This window comes from Gopherus flavomarginatus, chromosome 1 (assembly GCF_025201925.1).
Source record: "Gopherus flavomarginatus isolate rGopFla2 chromosome 1, rGopFla2.mat.asm, whole genome shotgun sequence".
In the NCBI taxonomy this organism is placed as follows: domain Eukaryota; kingdom Metazoa; phylum Chordata; order Testudines; family Testudinidae; genus Gopherus; species Gopherus flavomarginatus.
The window spans coordinates 201442053-201469419 of record NC_066617.1 but is presented as its reverse complement, the minus strand read 5'-3'; the positions used below and the strand labels follow the sequence as shown (position 1 = coordinate 201469419).

At 37.3% G+C, this 27367-nt stretch overlaps 1 protein-coding gene across 13 annotated transcripts in view; it reads left to right on the top strand.

Moving 5' to 3' along the window:
- SYNJ1 (synaptojanin 1) overlaps window positions 1-27367 on the top strand; it is a 120126-nt gene that overhangs the window by 39038 nt on the left and 53721 nt on the right. For 7 of the 13 annotated variants that reach the window (XM_050956129.1, XM_050956119.1, XM_050956110.1 and 4 more), the window contains exons 9-20: window positions 158-327; window positions 2107-2188; window positions 5646-5798; window positions 9034-9199; window positions 10459-10482; window positions 17348-17539; window positions 17670-17754; window positions 22345-22485; window positions 22866-23058; window positions 24302-24460; window positions 26663-26819; window positions 27214-27331. In XM_050956129.1, the coding sequence (XP_050812086.1) occupies window positions 158-327; window positions 2107-2188; window positions 5646-5798; window positions 9034-9199; window positions 10459-10482; window positions 17348-17539; window positions 17670-17754; window positions 22345-22485; window positions 22866-23058; window positions 24302-24460; window positions 26663-26819; window positions 27214-27331 (1640 nt within the window). The remainder of the gene's footprint in view (window positions 1-157; window positions 328-2106; window positions 2189-5645; window positions 5799-9033; window positions 9200-10458; window positions 10483-17347; window positions 17540-17669; window positions 17755-22344; window positions 22486-22865; window positions 23059-24301; window positions 24461-26662; window positions 26820-27213; window positions 27332-27367) is intronic. The other 6 variants (XM_050956101.1, XM_050956149.1, XM_050956174.1 and 3 more) reach the window with 2 other exon arrangements.

The following is a 27367-nucleotide window of genomic DNA, read 5'->3' as shown; positions in this document are numbered from 1 at the left end:
TCTCATTTTAGTAGAAAAAGTGATAATGATAAAGTTACTGAACAAATGGAGTTAATAACTTTCTTAACATTGGTGGCATATTTGGCTTATACTAATCTAACACCCTGTTTGTTGCTTGGTATATTTATACTTTTTCCTCTCTCTTTCCTGATATCAGAGCCACTTGAAAGCCTCTGAACATGCTATTGATATCAAAATGGTGAACTTTGACTATCATCAAATGGTTAAAGGCGGAAAGGCAGAAAAACTACACAGCGTGCTTAAACCTCAAGTCCAAAAATTCTTAGAATGTGGATTTTTTTATTTCGATGGAAAGGAAGTTCAAAGGTTTGACTATATAACTTCTGTAACTTTCCTACAATCAGAATATGATCGTAATTTATTTTTTCACTCTTAGCCATAAATATAGAAGAAAAATATTTCTGGTTGTTTGTGTGAAGACACTGTTTTTCATTTATCTAGGATGGTGACCTGAGACTGAAATACGAACCAATTATTTTGTGTTTATATATAAATGTATGCCATGTTCTCTTGTTTCTGAATAGTCTCTAAAAGTCTAGGGTGATACTAAATTTATACTGGTATTAGATTCAAGTCTTTGTTTTGAACTCACCGTTTTGTCATATTTAATGCAATCTTCCTTGTACCTTATTAGAATAAGGAAGTAACTTTTGACAGGGAAAGCAGAACTTGTTTTCCCTGTTGCTGTTACTAACACTGTCTAAATTATCTTATTTAGTGCTTGGACTGAATGGCAAATGCTGTCAGCCAATGGGTCTGATTCCCTTGAATTATTTCTGAGCCTGAGTTTCCCATGTGGTGGTAGAGGGCTGTCCACAAAAATGGACTTTTTTTTTTTTTACTCAACAATAAAATATCCTAAAATCTACTCCAACACATGATCATATTTTAATATCTTATTAGCCATATCAGTTTGAGAGTTTCTTTTTTAAAAACTATAATTTTTGCCATTGAGAGAACTAGAATTAGACATCTGTCTTAATTGTGATGTGTGGGTAAAAATGGTTTTATTAGGTTGTCCTCTTGGAAAAACAAACAGCTCTTTTGTCCCGTCCCTTGTCCCCCCTCTGTCTTGGCAAATTAGATTTACTAATACCCTCTTTATTTTGACCAGTGCAATCTTTTTTGTTTACTGCACTAGAAGTAAATATGTATTGTCACAATAAACGTCCATTCTATCATAATTAGGAGATGGAAAATAAAATAAAACACAATTTAGAGATGTTTGTTCTTGGAGGATTATAGGTATTCAATTGGCTCCTAAGATACATTTTTCCAGTTTTACCCAAATATTGTTTTAGTTTTAACTTTTATTAAAGATAAACAAAATTGACAGGACAAATTATTTTTTTCAATAACTATTAAGAAGCTGACAAATATAGAAGGTAAGGGAGTACAACAGAGATAACACATATTAAGTTATAACTTGCAGTAGGTATACATTTTTTTTTAAGTTTTGCTATAACTTTTTAAAATCTATTCATCCTATTTGTTTTCTCTCTTCTCCATAGGTAAATTGTTAATCTAGTCATTTCATTTTTCTTTATTCTTTTATTGTATCAACCTATAGTTGTTTTTTCCCAAAGATAGTGTTGAAATAATGTACTGGATGCAGTTTTATTACATTCACAGTTTACTACAGTCTTACTTTAATTTCAACGTATCAGGGCACTTTCCTAATGCTTTGTTTTCTAACATTTGTTTTGTTTCATAAGTAGTTTGTTTTAACTAGAAGTGAGTACGCCTGAAATACTTAGAAAATGCATGTTGAATTTCCTGGGTTGTCTAGAAAGAGAGTTCATTCCAGCATTACACTTCAGAAAACAAGGACCACACCAAAAAATTGAAGGAACACTTTGTTTTATTTGCTGGAGATAAATTGCTCTTGTGTAAAGAGATGCCAGTCTTGTTGCTATTGGTGGATCTATAACTGCCAACATTATAAATGTATTTTTATAACAATAACATTGCAATTACAGTGCCTTGATTTACTAGTCTCTTTAAGATCTTGGTGTCCTTTGTTGATGTTCTTTGTCTTACTGAGTTATTTCAGTGGTTCTCTTTATTTTGTTATACTTGGCACAGATATCAAAGTGGTACTATCAGGACAAACTGCTTGGACTGTCTGGATAGAACAAACAGTGTGCAGGCTTTCTTTGGCTTAGAGGTAGGAAAATAATGTAGATTCTTGATGTAGAACTTACAACCACTGATTGATTCTGATGCTTCTGTAATACTTGAATGACATTACCATAATTGTCAATAGGCAAGATTAATTACAATATGCTCAAGTTATGAATTAGAATCTGATTTGTAGCATGGCCCTGTAATTCAGTGAGCTAACATATCTTGATAGGTCACAATTCTTAGTACAAAAATTGTGGTACACCAGTTTTAAGGAAAGTATATTTTGAAGCACTATTACTGATGTATTTCCCTTTCTTTGTATGTCCATCTGTTTTTCCTTTCAGTTTCAGGCTCGCAATTCCAAAGGAGGAGTAGTGTAACAGTCCCGCACAAAAGCACTTTACCCATAGCACTTGCTGAGAGTTCAACTAAGATTCCTCAAATTGAACTTACAGTAAGCACTGTGGATAAAGGTCTTTGGTGCACATGCTACTGTCCTAAATGGTTACCTGTACTGCTGTCTAGGAAACCTCATTAGTCCATGAGTTTTGGATTACATAGAGAATGTTACAGTTGGGCCCCCAGCTATGCCCCAAATCTGTGGCTATGAATTCACTCTAGAATTCAGTCTTTTCTGTAAAATTGTGCTCCAGGATATCAGCTTTAATATTTAAAAAAAAAATGTTTCTAGTACTCAAGGTTATAAAGCAAAGCTTGAAAAGATGAACTGAATGTAAACTGATGTAGTGATGTCTGTGAGCCTGAAACAATATCTTTGAGAGATTTGGCATGCTCCACTCACCTTAATAAATTATTAATTCTGAAACCTAAACATGAAAGCCTGCAACATATTTAAAAATAGAAATAGATGGACACTAAAACTAAATTAATAGAAAAATAAACAAGACTACTTTACTTAAGATGTTTATTTTTCTTCTAATTCAATAAAACCCTCCAATTTTAACATTTGTATAAAAATTCTGCAGACTTTTCAATGGAAAGCTGTAGAATCCAGTGACTTTGAAGCAAAATTTGTGTCAAATTATCTGCCAAATACATAGAGCTTTGATTATAATAGTTTGCCTGTACAATGATCTTGTAGTCAGATAATCACTGAATTGAAACTTTATCTGATTTTTTGTTTTCTTCACTGTTAACCTGTCTCATCCATAGGTAAATGGTGGATCTAACCAAAGCTTGAAAGATCTAAAGTTTTGTAGTGTTTCAGCTGCCTGTACTGCAGGGAATTATAATTTTCATCTTGTAGAACTCAGAGAAATAAAGGGAAAAACATGCCAGCTAGGGTCTTGGTTGGTTTAGGAATTCTTCCTCTTTCTGTATGACTTAATGCACTGAGTGTACTGTAAAAAAGAATTTGATTACGTATTTGTTCATCCATATATCTATCCCATATTGATCTTGTCATGGAAAAGATACAGAGATTGTAACCTTAAGGAAGATCCTTTTGATCCTAAATCTGTATCCATCATAGTTTTGAGCTTGACAGTTCATGGTAGACTGATACTCAGGTTCTGGAGTAGTCCAGTTGAGTGAGCTAGGATGACCTGTATTGAATAATCATTTCTCGCGTTTTATGTGCATTTCAATTGTTTTGTAGCAAGCAGACACCTGATGCTCACATGAATCAAAATATATAGCAATTTTCCATTTACAGGTCTATATTTTGTTCTCTTATACCAGTGTAAATCTGGAGTAAAGTAACTAATTTCATTACAGCAGGAATGTCCGACTCATTCTGTGGTGAGGGCCACATTACCATTTCAGTTAAAATTCATGAGTTGTGAATATAAAGCTCACCAGCAAGAGGCAATTTTTTCAGTAGTCTCCAACTGTTGAATGAGCTCCTTTAATTGTATTTAAATGAAATACTTAAAAAAAAAAATAATGCATGTAGGAAGGCTATTTTTTCTCTTCCAGTTAGCTTATCTCTAGTTCCCTCTGTTTCTATAGCCGCATTGTAGTTTTTTGTTATTTTTTTCCCCTCCCTTTTCTCCAACCCCTGCCCCAGTTTGGACATTTCTCTTCTCCCTTCAGCCTAACCATACCACTTTAGGATTCTTCCCCAAATCTCTTTTTCTCCTTGCATCCTTCATAGCATTGCCAACACTAGGTATTAAAAAATCACAAGTAAGGCCCCAAAATCATGAAATTTGAAAAAAAAAAAAATCTTATTTGCCTTCTGTTTTTTGAACATTTAATGTTTGTTTTCAAGCTTATATCCATAACCATAAGGGTTAGAATAATTAAAAAAAAAAGAAAAGAAAGAAATTCCCATGTGATTGTATGACTCCAGAAACTTGGACTTTTAAAAAAAAATACCAGATGTCGTGGGACTCATGATAAAATTGCAAGAGTTGGCATAGTTCTGTTCCTTTGAAGATTCTTCCTCTCCCTTCTCCTGGGGATTTGTCCTACCCCATTTGTTGCTCTCCCTGCTTCTTCGGGAATTTTTCTCTTTTTCTCAACCTCCTTTCGCTACACCCTTTTGTTATCACCAGGAGTTCTTTCTCCCCCACAATTTGGAAAATTTTCCCCCTCCTCCTTTTTGGAATGGGCAGTGAGTGAGGAGAGAGAACATAAAAGGAGCTGATTTCCCAAGCCTGGGTTTGGGTATCAGCAACTGGTACAAGAGGAAGTAGATGTCCAGCTGAGTCTGTTGCAGTAAGGTTCAGTGACTACATCAGGGACTGGAGAGCAAGGGAAATCTCTGTTCCCCTGAGCCTTTTATGTGTGGCATTGTGAAGGTGGCAATGGTGACTATAAAAATTGCTGCTAGGGCCAAGTCAGGCAGATCTCCTCCCACTTTATCTCCAGCTCCTTTCAAGACCTTTTCAGCTACACCTGGCAGATAGATGCTTCTGAGAAGGCTGTCTGGAAGGAAAGATCCTAGGAGCTAGATCTGCCTGTGGGACATATATGTCTGACACCTCCAGTTTTAAACTCGTGCAATTGTAACTTATAACGCTTACTTGATAAATTAACATCCTGCCTACAGTGACTATAAGAATAGTGATTTGAAAATTGTTTCTTGACTCTATTAGTAGAATTTTGAGGGAAGATAAAGTGAACCACAAAAGACATTGCTGTCTGAGTCATTTGAGTATCACAGAGCTCTACATCCACTGCATTCTGTTGGGAAAGGTCAGTGATACTCTGAGACATAGCTGAGGCTCTGGTAGGAAGAATGTAGAGTAAACTCTATTTGAATACTAATGCAAAATTAAAGACCTGGAAATAAAAAATAAGGTTAGATATTAAAAAAAGTCAAACCAGAAATAGCTAATTTGATATAGGTGGTCTTTCAATGTTTTAATGTTATGCTGCTGTGAAAGAGTTTAACGTGATAGTGTCATTTTCTCCAGAATGTAGAGTTAAAGTAAATTCTTTTTTTTTTTTTCTTTTTTTTTGGAAGGGAGAATTTGACAATATATATTTCACTGTATTCACTTCATGAGCCTTCTCTTGAACTGTTGCAGATGCTAACAAAGCAACTGGAGGTTTTAGGTTTAGCTGAGAAGCCTCAGTTGGTTACTCGCTTCCAGGAAGTTTTCCGGTCCATGTGGTCATTGAATGGTGATTCTGTCAGTAAAATATATGCAGGAACAGGAGCTCTTGAAGGAAAGGCTAAGGTAAAAGCACTTTTTAATAATAAACATTTAGCAGTATTTGAAGTGAGTGTTTTATTTTACCATAAATGCAATTACTGTGAGGGTTTTCCTTTTACTTTTTACAAAAGTACATTTGATAATGGTGTAATCAAAAAAAGATAAAATTGAATTAAAATAAAAAAGAAGTCCTAATTAACAAACAGTATTTCAGTAACATCTTTCCCAATTTGAATTTCCCCCTATTCCTGGTTAGTACCCTCTTCAGAGTATGGAGAGGCTCAGAGAAGACCCACTGGTCAATTCACACTGCAGCATCAGAAGATCTATGTTCAATCCACACTAGTTTCTTTGCATAGTTTGTTTCCTCTCTGGGCCCTTTCCTTCAATTGCATTAATTTCATCTAACATATCAACTTTCAGTTGAACATATTGTGAAAGAAAGTAATAATTCGTGTTTACTCTGGTTGGTCTTGTCCTATCTCTTCTATTTACCATGTTAATTTGGCTAGATCAGGGGTCTCAAACACGTGGCTGCCTGCAGAGTTGTTTGCTGCGGTCTGCCAAGCTCTCCACCCCCCTTGCCTCCCTGGAGTTATTTCCTGCAGCCGCCAAGCTCCCCTCCTCCACTAACCCCCTTACCCCCCAGTGCGCCATGTCCCCGCTCCTCTGCCTACCTCCAGGCACTTCCTGCCACCAAACAAGTGTTTGGCAGCGCTTAGCGCTTTCCAGGAGGGAGTGGGGAGGAGTGGGGACAGGGGAGGAGACGTAGAAGAGGCTGGGCAGGGGCGAGGATTTGGGGAAGCGGCTGGAATAGGGGAAGGGAGTGGGTGGAGTTGGGGTGGGGACTTTGGGGAAGGGATTGGGATGGGGGCGGGGCCTCATGAAAGGGATGGAGTGGTGGTAGGGTAGGGGAGGGCTTTTGTACCTTTATATGAAAAGGTGGCAGTGATGTGGCCCTTCGGTCACTGTGCTAGTCCTCACGTGGCCCTAGTGGTGATTTGAGTTTCAGTTCCCTGGGCTAGATCCTAGTTCATGTTCCTTCAGCTGTACCTTTCTAGTTTTCTGGTTACTGGGAGGAAAAAACCAACCAAACAATTCCTTTTCTAGTTTCCTATGTCTTGTAATATGCAATTCTGTGCTGTTTCCCAGCATATTGTTCAGTTTATTTCTTCAGCCTATTTTGTCCCAGTTAATACACAAGTTGTTCAAATCACTTAATGCTATCTTTTTCTTATCAGATGATCTATAGCAGATGTTGCACCATAAAAATTATATCCCTCTCTTAATTCCTCCAGTGTGTCCTTTTTCACTCTCATGCAATTCCTCATGTACAAGAATACTCTTCTTTGCAGTCTTTCAGATCTCCATTTTCATCTTCATTGTGTCATTAATATTTAGACCTTATTTAACTATTTTGTTTTTCCACAATACTTCAGTTAATCCATAATGTCAGAAATCCTGTGCACATGTAGGTGTCAATGGCGATAGGCTCCATAAAAATTAGTTAACTGATGGATCAGATTCTGCCTTTAGATTAGTACATACAAGTCCCATTGGTTTGGGAATTGTGTTCCTCTGAAGGTAGAATTTGGCCCAATATTTTTAATTCTATTTTCTGTGCTAACAGTGTGACCCGGAACCTGGAAACTTAAGGGTTTCTCCTTAGGCCTTATATGTATGTTTGTTCAATTACATTAATGCTTCCCTGTCATGCTTCTGATTATTTAGCATTTCATTCACTTTACTGGTTTCTATTTAGGCACACTATATCTTGTTCCTGTTTGCAAGCTGTAAATATTCCTTGTACACCTGTTAACCTTCTTTGCTGGTTCAAAAGCACTGTTTGGTCAGGTATAACTCATTCTACCTGGAAAAAGTCCATCTGTTCTAAAAGAATCAGTAATACTCACAAAGCTCTGCAATATATGACATTCTTTTTGGTAACACATCTAGATCCCGCATGAACTATCATCTGCTTCAGGGGTGTGTTGTTAACATACCTAAAAATATTGCTGGTAGGTTTCTATCCTAATTTCTCAAAGTTTGTTTGTAATCTGTATAATTGTCATTTATATGTAATTTTGATTCTTCAAGATCCAAGAGTGCTTAAGTTTTTTTTTTTAAAAATCACATTTAAGATATGAAAAGATTCTACCTTTAAATTGAAATATATAAATAGACAGTGTATTTATATATAGAAGAATCTAGCTTTAAGGACTATTATATTCATTTACATCTAACACCTTAACTACTCTTTCTTTTGCTTTCTCTGGGTTCCTTTCAATTAATTGCCTGAAATATAAACGGTGAGTGTGTGTTTTAGATCATGTCGTACATTCTGTACATTGTCTGATAGAAAGGAAACAGCCTCTTATTTAAAAAAAAAATTATGGTAAAATAGTGAAACAACTTTACCACAAGAACACTTCATCTATAAGTTTTTAAAAACCATGATTCTGGTTAACTTCCTTCTAACCTTGACAACAGTGTAACTTCTTTTACTATTTTGTATTATGCTCAACAGACCTAAATAGTGGGATGATTTTGAGCTTTCTTAAAGCTTTGTTTTTAACGATAGTATGCACCGAAGTGTCCTTTGCAAACAATTCAAGCCATAAATGTACAATTCTGTAGAGAATATAATCCCATGCAACATCCATGAAGGAATATAGTCTACATGCAGTACTGACTGTGCGTATACCACTGAATGAAATGTCAAGCATGCATGATGTGATTTATATCATCCTCTTATGTCAGCTAACTCAGGCTTGGGCTGTTTAATTGTGATGTAGATGTTCAGGCTCAGGCTCCAGGCTAAGCCCAAATGTCTCTGCTGCAATTAAACGGCCCCATAGTTAAATATAGATATTTCATAATGTTAACTATGAATGCATATATTCATGTGTAAATATATTCCATAGCATGGTCTAAACATTGCACTGTGTGAATTTTTTTTTAAGACCAAGAACTTAGGTAAGACTAATGTTCTTCTCCCCTCTTTTACTGTAATAATTTGGTTTTTAAATGTACCTTGACATCTCAGAATTGTCTTGTGACTTTTGCGGAAGGAAAAAAATGACATAATACAGACATATTACAGTAAACTCAGAAGTTGGAGTTATTTTAGCATTTAAAGTAAATCAGTCATTGATTGTAAAAATTAGAAATTGAAATTTCAGAATATGTGAATGAGTGTTTCCAGTGTTTTGTGAGTTATTTCCAATGTAAAATATTTTATAATCTTCCTCTCTAACAGGCTGGAAAGCTGAAGGATGGTGCTCGTTCTGTGACCAGAACAATTCAGAATAACTTTTTTGATAGTTCCAAGCAGGAGGCCATTGATGTTTTGTTATTGGGGAACACCCTAAATAGTGATTTAGCAGATAAAGCACGGGCTCTCTTAACCAGCAGCAGTTTACGCGGTATGTGTATTTCAGGATTTTACTCTATCTGATAACTCTTGATGCTAATAAAATTACGCAGATTCTTTTTCTAAGCATTATTTTAAAGTATAAATGTCAGTTAATCTGCTTATTTAAAAATATAGATTCTTATGCTTTACTAATATTGCCAGGCTACCCTGTTGTGATGGTTTCTGTGCTATTTATATGGTGTGGCTAGTTGAAGAGGTTGGATGGTACAAGGGATAAATATCTATAAACTACATTTTTAGAAAATAACTAGCTTTGTCAGAGAAGTACTGTACTTTTAATAGACAGCTTATAGATGTAATTGTTTTTCTCAAACTGTGTTTTATAGCAATTAGAAACCCAAGTAATTACATATCTAATTTGAGAAACCAAAATTCCTGGTAGTAAAACTTTCTACCCTTTTTTTTTTTTTTTTTTTTTTTTTTTTTCTTGGTTGCGAGCTGGATGTCGTCATCTGTCATGTCATATTCATAGTGAAGGGAATTCCCAGTATGAAAATATATTCCCAATAAATTTTGTTAAAGGGTTTGGAAAACACCTCTTTTTACAGTCAAGTTTTATTTCAGAATACTAGTGTTTATCGCAATGTCAGTTTTCTAAGGCATTTCATTGAACAATTAAAATAATGCAGTCATTAGGGGAAAATTAAAGTTATAACTCTGGATGGTTTATTTACTGCTTGAAGCCCTGCAAGTCTTCATCCGTCAGCCCCCTCATTTTTGCCCTGGTTGACACACAAGACTCCGTATCATTGCAATCTTCCATGCAGCTGAGGAGTGTCAGATGAGTCTCATAGAGCAATTCCGTGTCACTCTGAAACTGACTGAATGTTGTTCTGGATTGACTCTGCTCTTTTCTTCTCAATCCCATTGCTGAATGCAAACTGTTTGTTCAGTGCATACAGATGCTATTAGCCCAAGGAACAGGAGAGTCCCTGTTCATTAAATGTGGATTTTTTTGCATAATCATGTGGCCTAGTAACAATAGGATTATGTGGCCATCATGCAAATCATTTTAAATTAGAGTTCACCAGGAATAGGAACCTTAGTTTATGACCATCTTGGAGTTTTTTAAACATCTAGATGCGAGTGTCAGGATTTTGTAGCACACGTAAAGATATGCTTGAACTGAAAAAGCCAAAAAATGATGTAACACAAGTTATATTTCAATACATATTCTCATAGCACTACAGTTTTTAAAGCATAATTGTTTACTAATTTCTTCTTGTTTTCTTCTTGCTGCATCCATAGTTTCAGAGCAGTCATTGCAATCAGGTATAGTATAGTAAATTAAGCCAGAAACATCTGAGTAATTATTGTTCTTCCCTAGCTTTCTTTTGGGTTTCTGCTTAAGAAATCATTTATTTTCTGTTTGCATAATTTAAGCAAGAGACCAAGTCTGCTTTGCCTTCAGATTTTTTGGACTCTGCACTTCTGTACCTACCTCAAAGTTGGGGGTGGTTGTGTAATATGGGGAGAGGGGAAATAAAACATATTTAATTTGTTTGGGAGTGTGATGACAAATTTAATGGATATTTTTTCAGAGACTGTTTCTTTCAAGTCGCAAAGGAAATACTTTTTGTTTTTAATCAAAACCAATATTTCAGCTAGGATAAGGAGTAATGTACAATAGCAATATCTTTAGACCAGTCACAGTTTTAAGTACTGTAACTTAGGCTAACTTGATTTTAGAGAATCTCTCTTCTTACTGGTTTTGTGTTCTTGCACACAATTAACTTAAGTTCGGAATGTGTCATAGGTAAAGATCTAATTGGTTACCCAGTCTCTCCACTATGTCAGGCACAACTTTCAGTTATACATTACACTAAAGCTTAGAACCCTACTGTTTTAACAATAATATATTGTACTTAGATATATGATGTGTTTTATCTGAGGATAAAACACAACACATTTTACCAACATTAATTACATTTTACAAACATTAAGTCTCACAACTCCCTAAAGTAGTATTCTTGTTTTACAGATGGGAAATCAGAGGCACAGAGACATTCAGCATGTCCATACAGAGACTTAGTGTACAGAAAGCTGGGAGGTAAACCTAGAGCATGCTAGCCTGCTGTGGATCCTGTTGCCATGTGGACCTTGCTATCATGCACTAAAAGTTCCCCGGTGCAATTTGACTTATTGAAGCAACTGTAGGTCAAAGCACCTATGGAACTTTTAGTGCAGAGTATTAGTGTTCACGTGGCCTGTAATGCGCAGCAGGCTAGTGCGATGTAACTTCATACCCTAGCTGGCTTTACACTGAGTCTCGTGTGGACGAGCCCTACGTGACTTACATAGTTTTACACAGTGAATCATTTGCAGAATATAAGAGAGAGGCAGAAAATATGTTATGGGAACTGAAAGTTCCGATGGGTCTTGTAACTCTTCCCAGCCTCAAGAACCTGACCCTGGAGGTGGAAGTGTACGTGCAGTCATCTTGTTCATTAACTATCTAAATGCAGTCATCATATTAGTATGTTGTACAAGACATGTTGTTGACTGGTAAGATTATCATATAAAGTGCTTACTTATTTGTATCACAGTACTGTTTCTGCATGGAAGAAATATTGTGAATTCACTTGGGTATGCAGCCTCTGAAATGGGCTACTCATGAATATGTAATCAGGTGAAGTCTGTACTTCAGTAAAACACCTGTGGCTGGCCTGTGTCAGCTGACTCTAGCTCATGAGACTTGGGCTATAAAATTGCAGTGTAAATGTTCAGGCTTGGGTTGGAGCCTGGGCTCTGGGACACTATAAGGTGGTAAGGTTCCAGCCCAAGCCCAATTGTCCACTCTGCAATTTTGTAGCCCTGCAGCCTGAACCCCATGAGCCCAAGTCACCTGACACTGGCCAGCTATGGGTATTTTATTGCAGTGTAGACATACTCTTAATGTTTAGTAGCAGTCAGTATTGATACACAGAATATGGCCTAGTACTGTTCCAGAGCTAATCTAGCTACTCCTAATATATGGTGATCTACCTATCTCATAGAGTTGGAACGGACCCTCAAAGGTCATTGAGTCCAGCCCCCTGCCTTCACTAGCAGGGCCAAGTACTGATTTTGCCCCAGATCCCTAAGTGGCCCCCTCAAGGACTGAACACACAATCCTGGGTTTGGGAGGCCAGTGTTCAAACCACTGAGCTATCCCATCCTGTAGCTCATTTGCACTGATAATGCATGACAAGGGTCATTACAGTTGCACATGAATTTGTTTCTCTTTTTTTAAGAACTCAGAAATTAAATTTAAAAAATCCACATTAAAAGAATGTTAAGGTTGCAAAATCAAGCACTCAGCATTTAGGAAATGCAAGAATTAATGGACAGTAATGCAAAATGCTACTATATGTAAAGTACTGAATAAAGACCTCATACTTGCAGCCGTTATATTGTCAAAACTCCCACTGACTTGGCCTGAGAGAGAACTACATAATCAAGCCCATGTCTTATAATTTAAATCACCAAAATACCTTGACTCATGAGTGTGATGGTTGGCCTGTAAATTAACAGATCATAATACTTTAAAAATGTCCTTGTGGATTGTGAAAGTAAGACACTTTTGCAGCATTCTGAGGAGAAGGAAGAGGGAATGAATAATAGTATATTTGACTGGGTAGGTGCAGGGAATAAAAAGGTTGGATTCTTCAATTTTTCTTTAAATCTTTAGATTGTAGTTGTTTTGAATGATTTGCGAGTATACTCATTTTTATCTGAAAGCCACTTTCTATTATTGTGCAAGCAATATAAATATAATCAAGTTGTGCCATTCTTAATCTGTTGTATATATTATGAGCCAATTCAGACCACTTGTTATCTGCCTCTTGTGCAGTGCACAATCTCCCTCTTCCAGAAACTCTTCTTTAAAATAAATTACTCACTCACAGAAGTGTTAAACTTTTTTTGAACATTTATTTTGTATAACAATTTCTGGACCTTAATCTTACAGGGCTTGATTCAACACCAGTTGAAGTCAGTGTCTTCAGTGGAGTATCCAGCTCCACATGCTCGTGAGGAGAGATTGTAGACTTAACCAGTGGGAGAGTCCTTAGTATTATTCAGCAGAGACCCTTTGGCCACCTGGGGGGCATTGATAGGTAGAGCTGGGCAAATTTTTTTTTATCAAATGTGTAAAAAATATAGATTTGGGTGATACCAAAACATTTTGAAGGTTCCAGTTGGTTTTGTCAAATTGTTTTGGTTGGGGGGTGAGGAGAATTTCAAAAAAGCCTTTAATTTTATTTTAGCTAATTAAAAAGTCATTTTGAACCAAAAAACGGAAACATTTTATTTACAAAAAGTAAACACAAAACGTTTTTACTATTGGGACTTTTTTAAAGTCAGTTTTAAAATGGTTTTTCAATTTTGTCCAAGGGAAAGTTTAGTTTGACCAAAAATTATTTTTTGATTTTTCGTAATTGCCAACAAACCAAAAACGTTTGTTATTCACATAGATCTCTTGTCAGATTCTGCAAGACATCCTATTGAACACTTTGCCTAGAGGATGGTGGCTGTGCCTGAGGCTTTAAAATAATGAGGATTACAGGGATAGGATTTTTGGAAGGAACCCAGGATAACCCTAAAGAGAACTTAATCAAGAATTTATTGCTCTATAGAGTAAATTATTTAAACAGTACTTAAATGTTAAAAGCTTTTTGCTGGTAACTTATAGTTAAGCATGTAAATAGACTACAATTGAAGCTTTAAACATGTAGGTTTCCCCCTGTGCCCCACCCCCAGACTTCCTATTAGCTTTGGGAGGTTTTTTATTAGTGTTCATTGCAGCCACTTAACTTTTTATTTAGTATGTCTAAATGAGACCACTAAAACTCTTTTTTACTAACCTTTTAAAATATGAAGTCTAAAGAGTCATTGGTAATGTATTATTCAAATTAATGGATAGGCTATCATTTTGCAGTTTTAAAAGCATTTTAAATATTTTTATTACATTAAATGTTAGTGATTGTATTTGTGATCTCACCCACTTGAACAACAGCAGTCTGATTTCCCTAATTCACTGAGGGTGACATAAATGTCAATTACTCTTTAAACTATTGACTTAACAGTTCACTAGCGTTGTATATAAGTATATATAATCTCTTAAACATGCATATTGAAAATAAACATGCACACTAATTTTACTGTGTAGCAAGATATTTGAAGTATATCTTAAATACAATTTTTTTAAAATTGTGTTTTAAAAAAAAAAAAAGTCTAAAATGTCTCCAGAACGTACACTGCAGTTAAATTACTTTTTCTGTTCTGAAATATAATTTGAAAGGTAGCTACTGGGTTTTTGGAGTGATGGAATAAGACATTTTTATTGAAAGGAGAAAAAATGAAAGGAGATAATGTTGATAGGGAACTATGAAAGAAAATGGTTTCATTAATTTTTTTGAGAATGAGAGGCACAATCTCAAATTTTTTTTGTTTTCATTTTCATATATTTCAATTTAGGACAACAGTCATGTGGTTCAGAAATCTTTGTGGTTTAAAACATTGTTGATTTTATGCCTGTATTAAACATGCTGCTAGCAATCTCCTGAAAAATTAAACCCCAGTCCTGTAAGAAGATATGCCAAAAGGGGCTCCTTGCAAAATCAAGGGCTAAGTGATCAAATATTTAATTTTGTGACACTTTTAAAAACCTATGTGGTATTAGAGCACTGCTTTTTTTTAAAATCTAAAATAGCCACTGTAAATAAGGATGCAAATTTGAGTTGAATAGATGAGAGAATTGTGGTACTTTTCCAAAATATGGCCACTTGTTGCCACTTGCAGTAGGTTGTGCAGATGTTCAGAATATGACTGTGCATACATTGATGGGTTCCTTTTTGTTTTTGTCTCATCTTCTTTGGGGTTTGGATACTCTCATTGGCTCTGCTAAGCTTCTTGGGCTTGGTTTCCCTTCAGAGAGTCTCAGATACTTTACTTGGCTTCCCTTCAGTGGGATTTGGATACTTCTCTGGCATCTGTTGGGCTCCTTGACTTGGCTTTCCCTTGATGGGGTGTGAATGTTCCACTAGTGTCTGTTTGGCTCCCCCTAGGTGAGCTCAGATACCTCAGGCTCCATTCCTCCCTCTGGTTTGTTGGCCCCCACAGCCCAGGTTGTGGGAAGGAAATCTGTGGTATTCTCCCAAATACCACCCATTTGTGGTACCCAGAGGAGATGTCATTAAGTACAATGAGCACATCTTGCATAATGGTGATCATCCCTCTCCTTTCTTAATGTTTTAATCAGCAATGAAATAGTTCACCTTGATAAACTATATTGGTTTATACTCCGTTGACCTTTTGAAGATTTTTCTTCCAAACTGTAAGGGCTAGAAATTTACTGAGGGGGGGGGGTTTCTCTCCCAATTTGAAAGGTGAGATTCTGGAACAAAGATGGTAGCTTAAAAAGTAAAAAAAAAAAAAAAAAAAAAAAATACTAGCTCGCCAAACTGCCATGAGCTGACCCAGTCCGATCTCTAAATATATCGTGATCGGTTGCCCACTGTTTCTCAGTGGAGTACAAGGCTAAGGGAAAAATACAATCAGGCTGTTTGCTTTTTGTAATTTTGATAGCACATATGCACCTGGATAATGGTGTTATAAATATGTAAAATAACTATTAGTTGGTAAAGCGTAATGCACGTATGACTTGCTGTTAATCTATTGCATTTTTTCCTCACTGTGGTTAAAGGAAAACTGCAATGTTAATATAAAAATATTTGACTCTTTAATCTAATTAGGGAGAGGTATTTGTTCACTCTAAAAGTGTATGTAAGAAACTTAGTCCCCCAATACCATGGTATCAGAGCATCTCACTGTCACGCTGTCAGGAGTGGCTCACGACCATGAGTGCCAATCTCAGGGAGACTGTCAAAAAATAGAGTAGACACCTGAAACTGGCTCTGTTGTTCTATAATTAGATTTCCTCCAACCTAGTAACAAGTATGAACTCCTAAACAGTCTTACCAACGAGTCACAGAGAGTCCCCATGGGCATTTGAGTATATCTTGCCACTTAGGCAAGCTGGGCTGTTATAGATGGTCACTTTACACCAAAAATCATAGTAGTGTTGTAGTTACTCCCAGTCCCAAAGGACCAGTTGCTTACCCCAGGTTTTTTGTTCTCAGATCTCTTCCCAAAGACAATGTCTGTAGCCAGTCCTGTTATAAATTAAGTAAAGGTTTATTAACTAGGAAAAGAAATACCTTATTTACAAGGTTAAAACAGGAAACATATACACACAAATATGTTAGTCTTAGATTTTAAAAGATAATATGAGCTTCTGTAGTAATCAGTTTTATATGTCCTTTACGGTTGACCCGTGCCAAACACTATGAGGGTCTCTTGATTTATGTTTAGGAATTTTTGCCCCTCAGAGTCCAGACAGCGTGAAGATCCCAGTTTCTCCAAGTCCTAGGTTAGTGCCCTAACCATTAGTGAGTCTTTCCTTGGCTGATACAGAGTTGGACTTTGGGAATTCATCTCCCATTTCTCACACACAGAAAATCAGATTAGTAAATTTCTATTACAGTGTATGATTAATTTATAAGTGTCTAACCAAAATAAATCTATTAAAATTATAAGTAAGATAAATTATTTGTGTAGATTTATTTATTTAAACTCTCCACATTTAATCAGGGTAGTTTTTCAGTGATACAAATTAACAAACCTGAAAGTCGTCTTTTGTGTGCATTTAAACAGGAACTGAATTTCATTTATTAATCAACATAATCAGAGAGCACTTCATGTTGGGATGAATCATTAAAAATGTTGTTTTCCACTGAGACAAATCATTCAGATTAGAGACAGTACAACAGTGATATTTTTCTGAACAGTTTTAGAAATATCTATCTTAATGTATTTTCTTTCTTAGAAAAGTTAAGAATTTAACTCTAAAACGTTACAAATTACTCCAGTTTTCTTTGTTGGCCTCCTGCCCGGACAAGAAACATTCTTATTTTTCATTGTGAAGTACATCACTCTTTTTCAATACACTGCAGTTTGCTTTCAAAGCTGATAATTTTCTGCATGCATGTGCATGGATTAGTTGCATTTTGTTTAAGAAGAGAAATGTGTCTTCTAGGATCTTGTTCTGTTGAATTTTGTGAAAGTTGTCTTATGCCAACTAATTTTTTTTTAACAGCATCTGTAAAAACACTAAAGGGTATGTGTGAAAATTTTTATAAGTATTCAAAGCCAAAAAAAATTCGAGTATGTGTTGGAACATGGAATGTCAATGGTGGGAAGCAATTTCGAAGCATTGCTTTTAAAAATCAAACACTCACTGACTGGCTTCTAGATGCACCAAAGTTAGCTGGTATCCATGAATTCCAAGGTAGGATATATATTCTCTTGATTTGCTTGAAACCTTTTGATCATTAGAAATAAAAATTGGGATACAAGGTCTTAGTTATAAAGATAATTGTGAAGAAACAAATAACATTTTTTTTTATCCTTAAATGCAGATCAAAAAAGCAAACCTATTGACATATTTGCTATTGGATTTGAAGAAATGGTTGAGTTAAATGCAGGAAACATTGTGAATGCAAGGTAAGTGGTATCATTATATACAAATACTGTTCATCTGGTACAAGTATAAAGTTTCAAGGTTTAGTAAATATTACATTTTAGGAAAATGACAGCATTTTATAACACTTGTGATTAATTTAAATAACTTTGGCAGAGGTAACTGGTACAGTGACAATCTTCCAAAAGACATGTACTTTTCCCCAGGAAAAAAATGGAAAGCATTGACCACTAGGGCCAAATCCAATATGCTCTCACAGATCCAAATAGTCAATACAAGTACATATCTAGAATTGTACCCTCACCGGCCCTAAGACTTTGTTTCTTCCTGTAGTGCTGTTGAGGCAGTTTTATCCCAGAAAAATTATTCTTCTTTCAGAGGCTTTGTACATTTCCCACTTCTGGGACAGCAGCTCCTAATGTGAGCATGTGGAACCCTCTTTCGAAGCGCTGTCAGAGAGGGTGCGAGGACACTAGGCAGGACATATGTCAGATGCCCTATTTTATATAAGAAAGCACATTCCTCCAGCCTAGCTGTTTCTTCACCTCGGCAGAGAGCAGAAGGGACTCTTGGTCGTGTCCTGGGCTATTCCTAGTTTGTGTTTAGCTATTTCATTTCTTGTATATAGTTTTCCTTCGATCCCAGAATCAGCTGCACATGTTCACTGCCTTGGATGCCTGGGGAAGTCACACTCTATTGCATGATAGGTTGATGAGTAAAGTCAGAACTGGGATTTGAAGCAGCCATCACCACCCTCTTCAACAGCCCGTTCTCTTCTCTAGGTCTTCCAGTGAACTGGAAGAAATTCCTTTGACTCACTCTGAGGATGATGTTTCTTAGTGCAATCCTGGCCTTATCACAAGCCAGAGCATTCCTTCTGGAAACGGATTCCTCTGCATCCAGCAGGCCCGTGTCATTCTAAAAAGGTTTCCAAAGCAGACCACTTGCTTCTTTCAGAGACTCCTGGAACTTGTGGCATTGACACGTGTCATTTCTATCACCATCTGCATGTGAGACTTCAGCATTGGGTAACTCAGTTCCATGCCCCAAATGGAGACAGGCTGGAAAGGAGGCTCACTGTCTTGATGCAAGTTTTGTTGCAGTTGAACTGGTGGGAGTCCAGGGACAGTATTCTCTGAGGATTGTCTTCCTTTTTCCACCTGTGATTCTAGATTAGGTGAAGCAGATAAAGTTTGAAGGACCCTCTGCCTGTTCTTTGAAAGTCCATCAAACAACTATATCTGCATGCCACCAGCATGTTAAAAGGAAGATTGAGTTTCTCACCTTACAGCTGTCAGATTCTTAAAGGAATTTATTAATTGCTTTTCCTCCTACAAAGAAACATTCCACTTCCTGGGACTAGAATCTACTAACGAGGTGATGGAGCCTTCCAAGAACAACTTTCCTTAAAGACAGCTTTCATTTGGTGCCATTACCTCAGCAAGGAGAGTTAGTGAGTTGAGAGCTCTGATGGCCAGTCTACTGTATGTAGGAGTCTACAAAGATGAAGTGGTATCTACCCTTCACCTTTATCAAAGTCCTTCCCATCCTGTGTTCTTCCTTAGACTCCATTCACAGCTTTTATCCTGAGAACACAAAATCCTTTGGAAAGTCAAAGAGGTTACTTTTAGCAAGTGAGGAAAGATGCTAGGGTGAATTTACATCAATCCAGAAAATATTTTAGTGAATTAAGAAGCACATAAGCTCTTTTACGATATAACTAGAGTGCCAGTGCCTGCAGGATTAAGGGTCCACTGCATATGGCCACTGCTGCCTCCAAGGTCTTTTTTAGACATCTTCCAACATTGGAGGTTGGTAGGGCAGCAACTTGGAGTTTAACATGTATTATTCCACAGACTTGATATCACACTCCAGTGCCCATTTTGGGATAGTGGTGCTACAGTCCATATTTCACTAAGAACTCCTTGCCCGCTGTTCATGAGAGAGTGCACAGCCTAGAAGTTTAAAAAAGTTATTTACCAGTAACTGCTGCTCTTTGAGAGCTGCCTCTGTGTATTCACATTTCCTGCCCATCTTCACCTCTAGCTTGGAGTTCTACAAGTCATCACTGCTTGTGGTTCAGGAGAAGGAACTGAGGCAATTTGGGGATGAGGTGTGTGTGACTAGGGTATCTGATGTAAGATACCATGCAAGAGTGACTGATTGCGCCCTCCTCAATGGACATGGCTTTAAAAGAGGATTCTGCATGATCTCATCTAGAAGCATTATAATCTCTATTTCTGTTCAGTTGGCTACTACAGCATTGGTTTTGTTAGATCTGGAATGAGAGCCAAGGTTTTTGGTTGCATAAAGAAAAAGCTTTCCAGTCATTACCTCGAGGGGGAGAGCAGTTAAACTGAAGTAAATGGAGTAACCACACATTTACACTGATGTAGCTGAGTTCAGAGTTGGACATGGTGCTCTGTACTCACTGATGCAAATTGTTAGGCAGTGATTACCCAGTACAATTTCTGTGTCTGGGATTTGTTTGATCCTTTCTTGGACCATTTGGTTGCTGACAAATAAAAAGAGAGCGACATTATGCAGGTCCAGAATGTGCCTTACCATTCTGTTTAGGCAATGTGAGGTGTGTTTGATGCAGTAACTCCGTTGTCCCAGTTAACGTTGTTTCGTTGTTACGCTGCTACGCTGCTGATCAATTAAAGAATATGCTCGTTTAAAGATGTGCAATGCTCCATTACAGTGTTGTTTGGCAGCTGCCTGCTTTGTCCACTGCTTGCAGAAAGAGCAGCCTGTTGGAACTAGCTGGTGGGGGCTTGGAACCAGCTCCCCATCAGCTCCCTGCTCCCCTAAGTTCTCTGTACGGCAGCTGCCCAGCAGGCTATCAGTTGCCAGGAGTTCAGCTGTCCCTCCCCCCACTGCCATGTGCTGCTCCTGCCCTCTGCCTTGGAGCTGCTCCAGAGACTCCTGCTTGCTGAGCGGGGGAGTGGGAAGAGGAGGGCTAATGTCAGGGTGTCTCCTGCCCCCTGATTACCCCGTCTCTATAGAATGGGGAAAGAACAGGGCTCAGGACACAGGAAGCTTGCTGACAGCAACTGCTGTCTCAACTTGCTGATCTATGTAAAAAGGCAATGTACTTAAGAGTGGGGTCAGCATACTCAGAGGAGCAATGTCTGTCTGTCTGTCTCTGTGTCTGCCATGCTGTCTCCCCTCCCTCCATTTGTGCTGCTTTGTAGAGGTGTGAGGCTACAGTAACAATGTGTTAACCCTTGAGGGCTCAGCCAAGTACTGGTTCATCATTTAGCAGTAAGACATTCCCTGGGAAATATCCCACCCTCTGACTTCACCACCACAACCAAAGCTTCGCAATCATCATTGTTGTGTACAGCATTAAATTGTTTGTTTAAAACTTATTGTGTGTGTGTGTGTGTGTGTGTGTGTGTATAGATAGATAGTCTTTTGTCTGATGAAAAACATTTCCCTGGAACCTCCCCCCCCCCTTACATTGATTCCTATGGGGAAATTGGATTCACTTAACATTGTTTCGCTTAAAGTCGCATTTTTCAGGAACATAACTACAACGTTAAGCGAGGAGTTACTGTACAAGACTGATCAGTGACAATCACTGTAACACTTTGACCCTAGAGCCTCTGGCCTCTCCCAAGAAGTTCAGAACAGACCTGCCCTTCAAAAGTTGTGATTCTAACATCTCAGTGGTCTTCCTGCTAAAGAGGAACTTTAGTGAGACTAAATCAACTGCCCAATCCTAGGGCTTCTCCTAGCTATTTTAATGAAAGATCAACTTCCTTCACGCAAAGGCAGCTTCCACTTACACAGTTTCTGTCTCATTAAAAAGGCTGTCCAAAAGCTCCTCCCAAACAGTTTCATGTTTCAGACTCTTCCTGCGGCGAGACCAGCGAAGAGACTACATGATTCAGTTCCACATCAAGCTACCTCCTTTCTCCCTTCCTTTTTCAGGGATCGCTTTCAAAGAGATGGAGATGATGTTGCTTCTCTCATCGAATTTGGAGTAATAAAAGAGATCCCTCAGTATTGCCTGGGGAAAGGGATTTTATTTTGATAATTTTATCTCTTCCTTATTTAAAAAAAAAAAAAAGTGAGGGGAGGGATGTCTTCTAATACTTCAGACTGGAGAAATCTGAATGAACATATGAATGTTGAATTTTCGTATTGTGATGCTGACTGCTATTATCCCTTCCCTAAATTAATAAGACTGGCCCCCACCGTGGAGGCAGGCACTAGACCTTGCTTATTTTTTTTTCTTCTGTAAAATCTGTTGATTCCACTCCGTTCCCACTATGAAAGCCCTTGTTCAGGCCATGCTTATTTCTCATGCTGACAACTGCAACCTCCTTTGGCCTACTGGACTTGCACTTTGCCTCCCCCTCATTCTGTACAAAATGTAGCTGCAAATGTCATCCACTTTATTCACCACTCTAACAATGTCTAATCAGTCTTCAAATACCTTCATTATTTCCCACATCAAGTTAAATTTCTTGTCCTGCCCTTCAAGATCATTGACAATTTCACTTTTGTCTACTTCATTGTTTTATACAATATCCTTGAAAATATATATATTTAAATGCAACACACTTTCTTTTTTTTTCTTAACTGCTGTATCACACTGGTAGCACAACCAATCAGAAACTGTGGGCTGCTGAACTGCAAAAGACCATCTCAAGAGATTACAAATATGTGCTGCTGGCTTCTGAGCAATTGGTGGGCGTCTGTCTCTTTGTATTCATCAGACCGCAGCATGCTCCTTTTATCAGGTCAGTGAACAGACAGCTGTACTAAAATTGGTATGCTTACCAGACTGCTTTATGCTGCAAAATAAAACCCAACACAAGTGGTTTGCAAAGTGTGTGTATGGCTTGACACCAGCACTTAAGAAAAGCTGTTGCTTTTCCTGTTAAAAGTAGTTGCTTAAATTCTGTAATCTTAAATTTGGAAATCTTGTACCTTGCCTACAAGACTTGGAAAGCATCCATATATCCATGTCTTATCTGCTCAAAAACACTTGATGTCTTTAAAACATTGTATTGCAATGTGGTAATCATATTACTGATAATGAAATGATGTAAACATCCAACACTCTGTCATTATTTTGTACTTCTCCCATTTTCATTCAGTGACCATTATTATTTTTTAGGGATGTTGCTGTTGATACTGTAAAGACTGGTATGGGAGGAGCTACTGGTAATAAAGGTGCAGTAGCAATTCGAATGTTGTTTCATACGTCCAGTCTTTGCTTTGTCTGTAGTCACTTTGCTGCAGGGCAATCACAAGTCAAAGAGAGAAACGAAGACTTCATAGAAATAGCCCGAAAACTCAGTTTCCCAATGGTAAGCAACAGTGCTGTTCAGATTCCATAATAAAAGAAAAATTAAATCCTTAAGGCCATTAGGGCTGCTGCTGAGTGTGTGATACTTTAATTTTTAAAATGAGTCTAACAAAGATAATCTGTTAACAATCAAGAGCATTACTCCTAAAACTTTAACATGATGTACTCTGCCTTGCATCCTACAGAAATTTTAAACATAAAGTAAATATTTGGAGATTTTAACAAACTGAAAAATGTTTTGTTGAATTCTAAGCTGTTAAAAAAAAATCCAAGCTGTGATCACTAATTTTAGTTTAGATTTATAACTGTGCCTACTACCTTTAATATTAGTATCATGCCCAAATTAGCCTTTGCTAGTTTTCTGTGGCATTGTTCGAAGAGAGGGTTCCTTCCCCTTCAGCTTTCTCATATTTCAGCCATATGAGATGGTCATATTTCATTTTCTCTGTAAGATGCTCAAACATGTATTGTATTGTCTCCACTGACAATTTCCAAGACCTAAATCAGACTATTAAATTGAAAGCAGACTAGATTGGCAAATTATATAGAGAGAGTGGGAAAATCAAACTCCAAAAAGAGAGGTACAAAAGATTCACCTATTTAATTATTTGCTAGATAGGCCCCTGGCTTTGTTACAAAATGTTGTTTAACACCTAAAGATCTTTCATAGCTGAAATATCTACAATCTAACCTGAACAGCAAAGCTGCTTTTTCTCTCAGCATATCATCTTACTATGCCAAATGATCCCAGGGAAGTGGCTCTTTACTCATAGACTTTAGGATCAGAAGGGACCAATGTGATCATCTAGTCTGACCTTCTGCACGAAGCAGGCCGCAGAACCCTACCCATCCACTTCTATAACAAACCCCTAACCTAAAAACCCTTTTGTGAGGCAGAGTTCAGGTTTCTCATTACAGCACCTTTTGAAACCAGAACAGAATGATAAAATCTGTCAAAATCCAGTTCACATAACTCTTGCATAAATATGAGACTGTCATCTCATGAAATATGTTTTTCTCTCATTAATGTACTGCCCTTGAGACTTTGGTTATCATATGGCTCCATCTAGATGATCAGTATCCACAAATATGTATTTCACCATCCCACCAGAAAACACATATGCAGATAGAAATTACATTGATTTTTAAGATTGAAAAGGCTCATAAAGTATAACTCATGCATCTAGATGTAGATTTCTGTCACAAGGTTGTTTTTAATTTCAACATGTGTATTTATTTTTCAGGGAAGGCTCCTGTTTTCCCATGACTATATATTTTGGTGCGGTGATTTTAATTATCGTATAGATCTTCCTAATGAGGAAGTGAAGGAGTTAATTCGCCAGCAGAATTGGGATTCCCTTATTGCAGGAGATCAACTTGTCAACCAGAAAAATGCTGGACAGGTAACTCTCTTTAGAAAATGTTGCATTTAAGAGACCTTTATTTTTCATACTGGAACTCTTATTAAAGCCACTTCATGAGGTGGGTGCTTGTGCAAGATTGTTTCTGCATTACATTGTTAGCTTGTCACTTTTTTGTCTAATCACCAGTCTGGAATAGGGTGGAGTGGAAAAACAGTAGGTAGGATGCTTGTATCAGTTGCTCTGAAGAAATTGTTAGTAGTGCAACTACAGTGACTAGCTTTGAGAATGAGATTTTTTGATGTCCCTTAAAAAAGAGAAATTGCATTGTCATCCTGTGAATAGCGTTTGGAGCATATTAAAGAGAAAACAGTAAAGGTTATCAAATGCAGTTGTCACAGCACTGGATTTATTTTTTTTGGTCTTTTTTTGGTAACACCACTTGTTGCATTCAAATTATGTTAATAGAATGAATATATTTGCTATCACCTGCTTAGTAGTGAGCAAATAGACAACTGATAGCAGCTTCAAACAAATTATGGCTTTATTTAGGAACAAAAAGATTTTAGGGGTTTTATTGTAGCAAGGCTTCTGACTTCAACTTTTTTTAGCATGCCATAGTAAAAGGGACACTGGCAATGTAAAAATCATATCCCTGTTTGAAAGTATTTTATCCCAGTTGTTAAAGTATCAACAAATACTTTAGTTGAAACAATAGAGACAAATATTTTTTCTATTTTTTTTTAGTTTATTTTGTGCGCTTGGCAACACTTTATTTATAGGTAGTGTCTCCTTTACCAGAGTTAGCTTTCCCTTATGTGTGTAGGTCTTTCACACAGCAACAGTGGAGAGAGAAACATTTTATAAAGAAATATTATTATAAAAACAAAAATTGTCAGGGAATTTCAGAGGTGAGCAAAGTAGCAGAAACTTTTAAATTAGGTTGTTGGTTTTTTTAATTAACTAGATTTCAAGTTGATTGTGTCCAGGGCCGACGGGGGGCCGGGAGGGGAAAGCCGGTACAAATTACTGGGGCCCGGCAGTCCGGAAGGGGGCCCGGGGCCTGGCTTCCCCGGCTTCGTCAGCCCTGTTTAGCCAGTCTGCACTTGCTGGGGGGGGGGCTGAAATTTTTTTCATCAGGGCCCGAACCCGTTCTCGGTGGCCCTGATTGTGTCCCTTCAAAACAAGAAAAGCAGGCAAATACTGTATTTATGAGGTCAGCCTTTGGCTAGGGGATCAAAGTTAGATTCATATCTCAGCGTTCCTTTAATTTTATTGAGACTGCCAAATTCAAAACCAAGTTCACAGTAGCAGTTGACTCAGTTCTTGCTTATGTAGCATACATTTCACCAGTGAGAAAGCATCTCTGCCTTTTAGGGAAGCAGACTAATTGGTCTTTCTTGTTATTGGGGAGAATTTCAAAAGTGCCTAAGGGATTTAATGATGTTTAATAGGACCTATGCTCCTAAATTCTGTAGGCATTCTTGACAGATTTCACAGAATTCTCAGAATTTTCCTTTTCTCATATTTTTGTGCATTGATCAATAATACAACAGTTTTATCATCTTTTGCACTTACTATACTTCTGCTCTTCCGTCTCTCTTCCCTTAAGACACTTTTTTTGTTTTTAGTAACTTGTTGGGAGACATTGATGGGAAGCATCTTCTGTCCAGGCAAGCCCCTCTGGTGTAAACATTTCTGCTTAGAAATATAGGTGTTGCTAGGGTGGGATAGACCAATCTATGTAGCCGAGTATCTAGTCCTAGTATATGTTCACACAGCACCGGCAAAGTGCACCACAAGAATGTGATTTGTAGAATGCGCTAGCATGTTGCGTTCTAATTGTCCCATATCAACCCTGCTCGCGCACTCTAAAAGGTACCTAGTCCACACTGAGGTAGTTCTGTTTCATACAGGACCACATTAGTGTGAACTGCGTACCTTTTTAGACAGTACCAGCAGAGTCTACATGGTCAGAGCGCAGCACATTAGCGGATTTACGAATCACACTCCTCTGGTATGCTTTTCTGTGCCATATAGACAAGTTCTTAGATGATGGCTGATGCAGGATGTAATCAAAAGTTAGAATATGAAGATGGAGTCACATTCTTCTGAAAGATGGCTTGGGCTCAGTCTTTTCCTACCACTGAAGGAAGACAGAATTTTTGATTAGTTTCAGGAAGTTTTCCACAATGATTTCCTCTTTGTCTTTTAGTATAACTCAAAATGTCTTTGTTTATGCAGATCTTTAGGGGATTTTTAGAGGGGAAGATAACTTTTGCACCTACATACAAATATGACTTGTTTTCTGATGACTATGACACCAGTGAAAAATGTCGCACGCCAGCATGGACAGATCGTATTCTTTGGAGAAGAAGAAAATGGCCATTTGACCGATCAGGTTTGAGAGTTTACAGAAGTTTAATTCAGTATCAATTTAAATTACTTGTTGTAGCTTTCTGGCAGTATTCATAATTCCTAAAATGTTTCAGGATTACTACTGAATTCATACCAGAAAAAAGTAATTGCTCACTTTGTTAGATCATTTCAACAAGAAAATATATATAGCCCTTGTTCTCCTTTGTATGCTGCCTTTGGTTTTTGTGTGCAATGTTGTAATGTTGCATGGCAGTAGCCAGAGTTGAGTATCAGTTACTGGCATTTGTGTAAAGTAAAAGAGCCTACAATTTCCCCATCCTGTTTTCAGTTTGGTTTAATATCTAGATTTTTATTTTTTTTCAGCCTGTCTATGCAGTCATTCTTGGTTTTTTTGTTTTCTTTTATGCTTAATATAGCTGAAGACCTGGATCTTCTGAATGCTAGTTTTCAGGATGAGAGTAATGTCCTTTACACATGGAATCCTGGTACTTTGTTGCACTATGGAAGAGCAGAGCTGAAAACATCTGATCATAGGTTTAAACTTTACTTTCTGTTTCACTCTTTAACCAT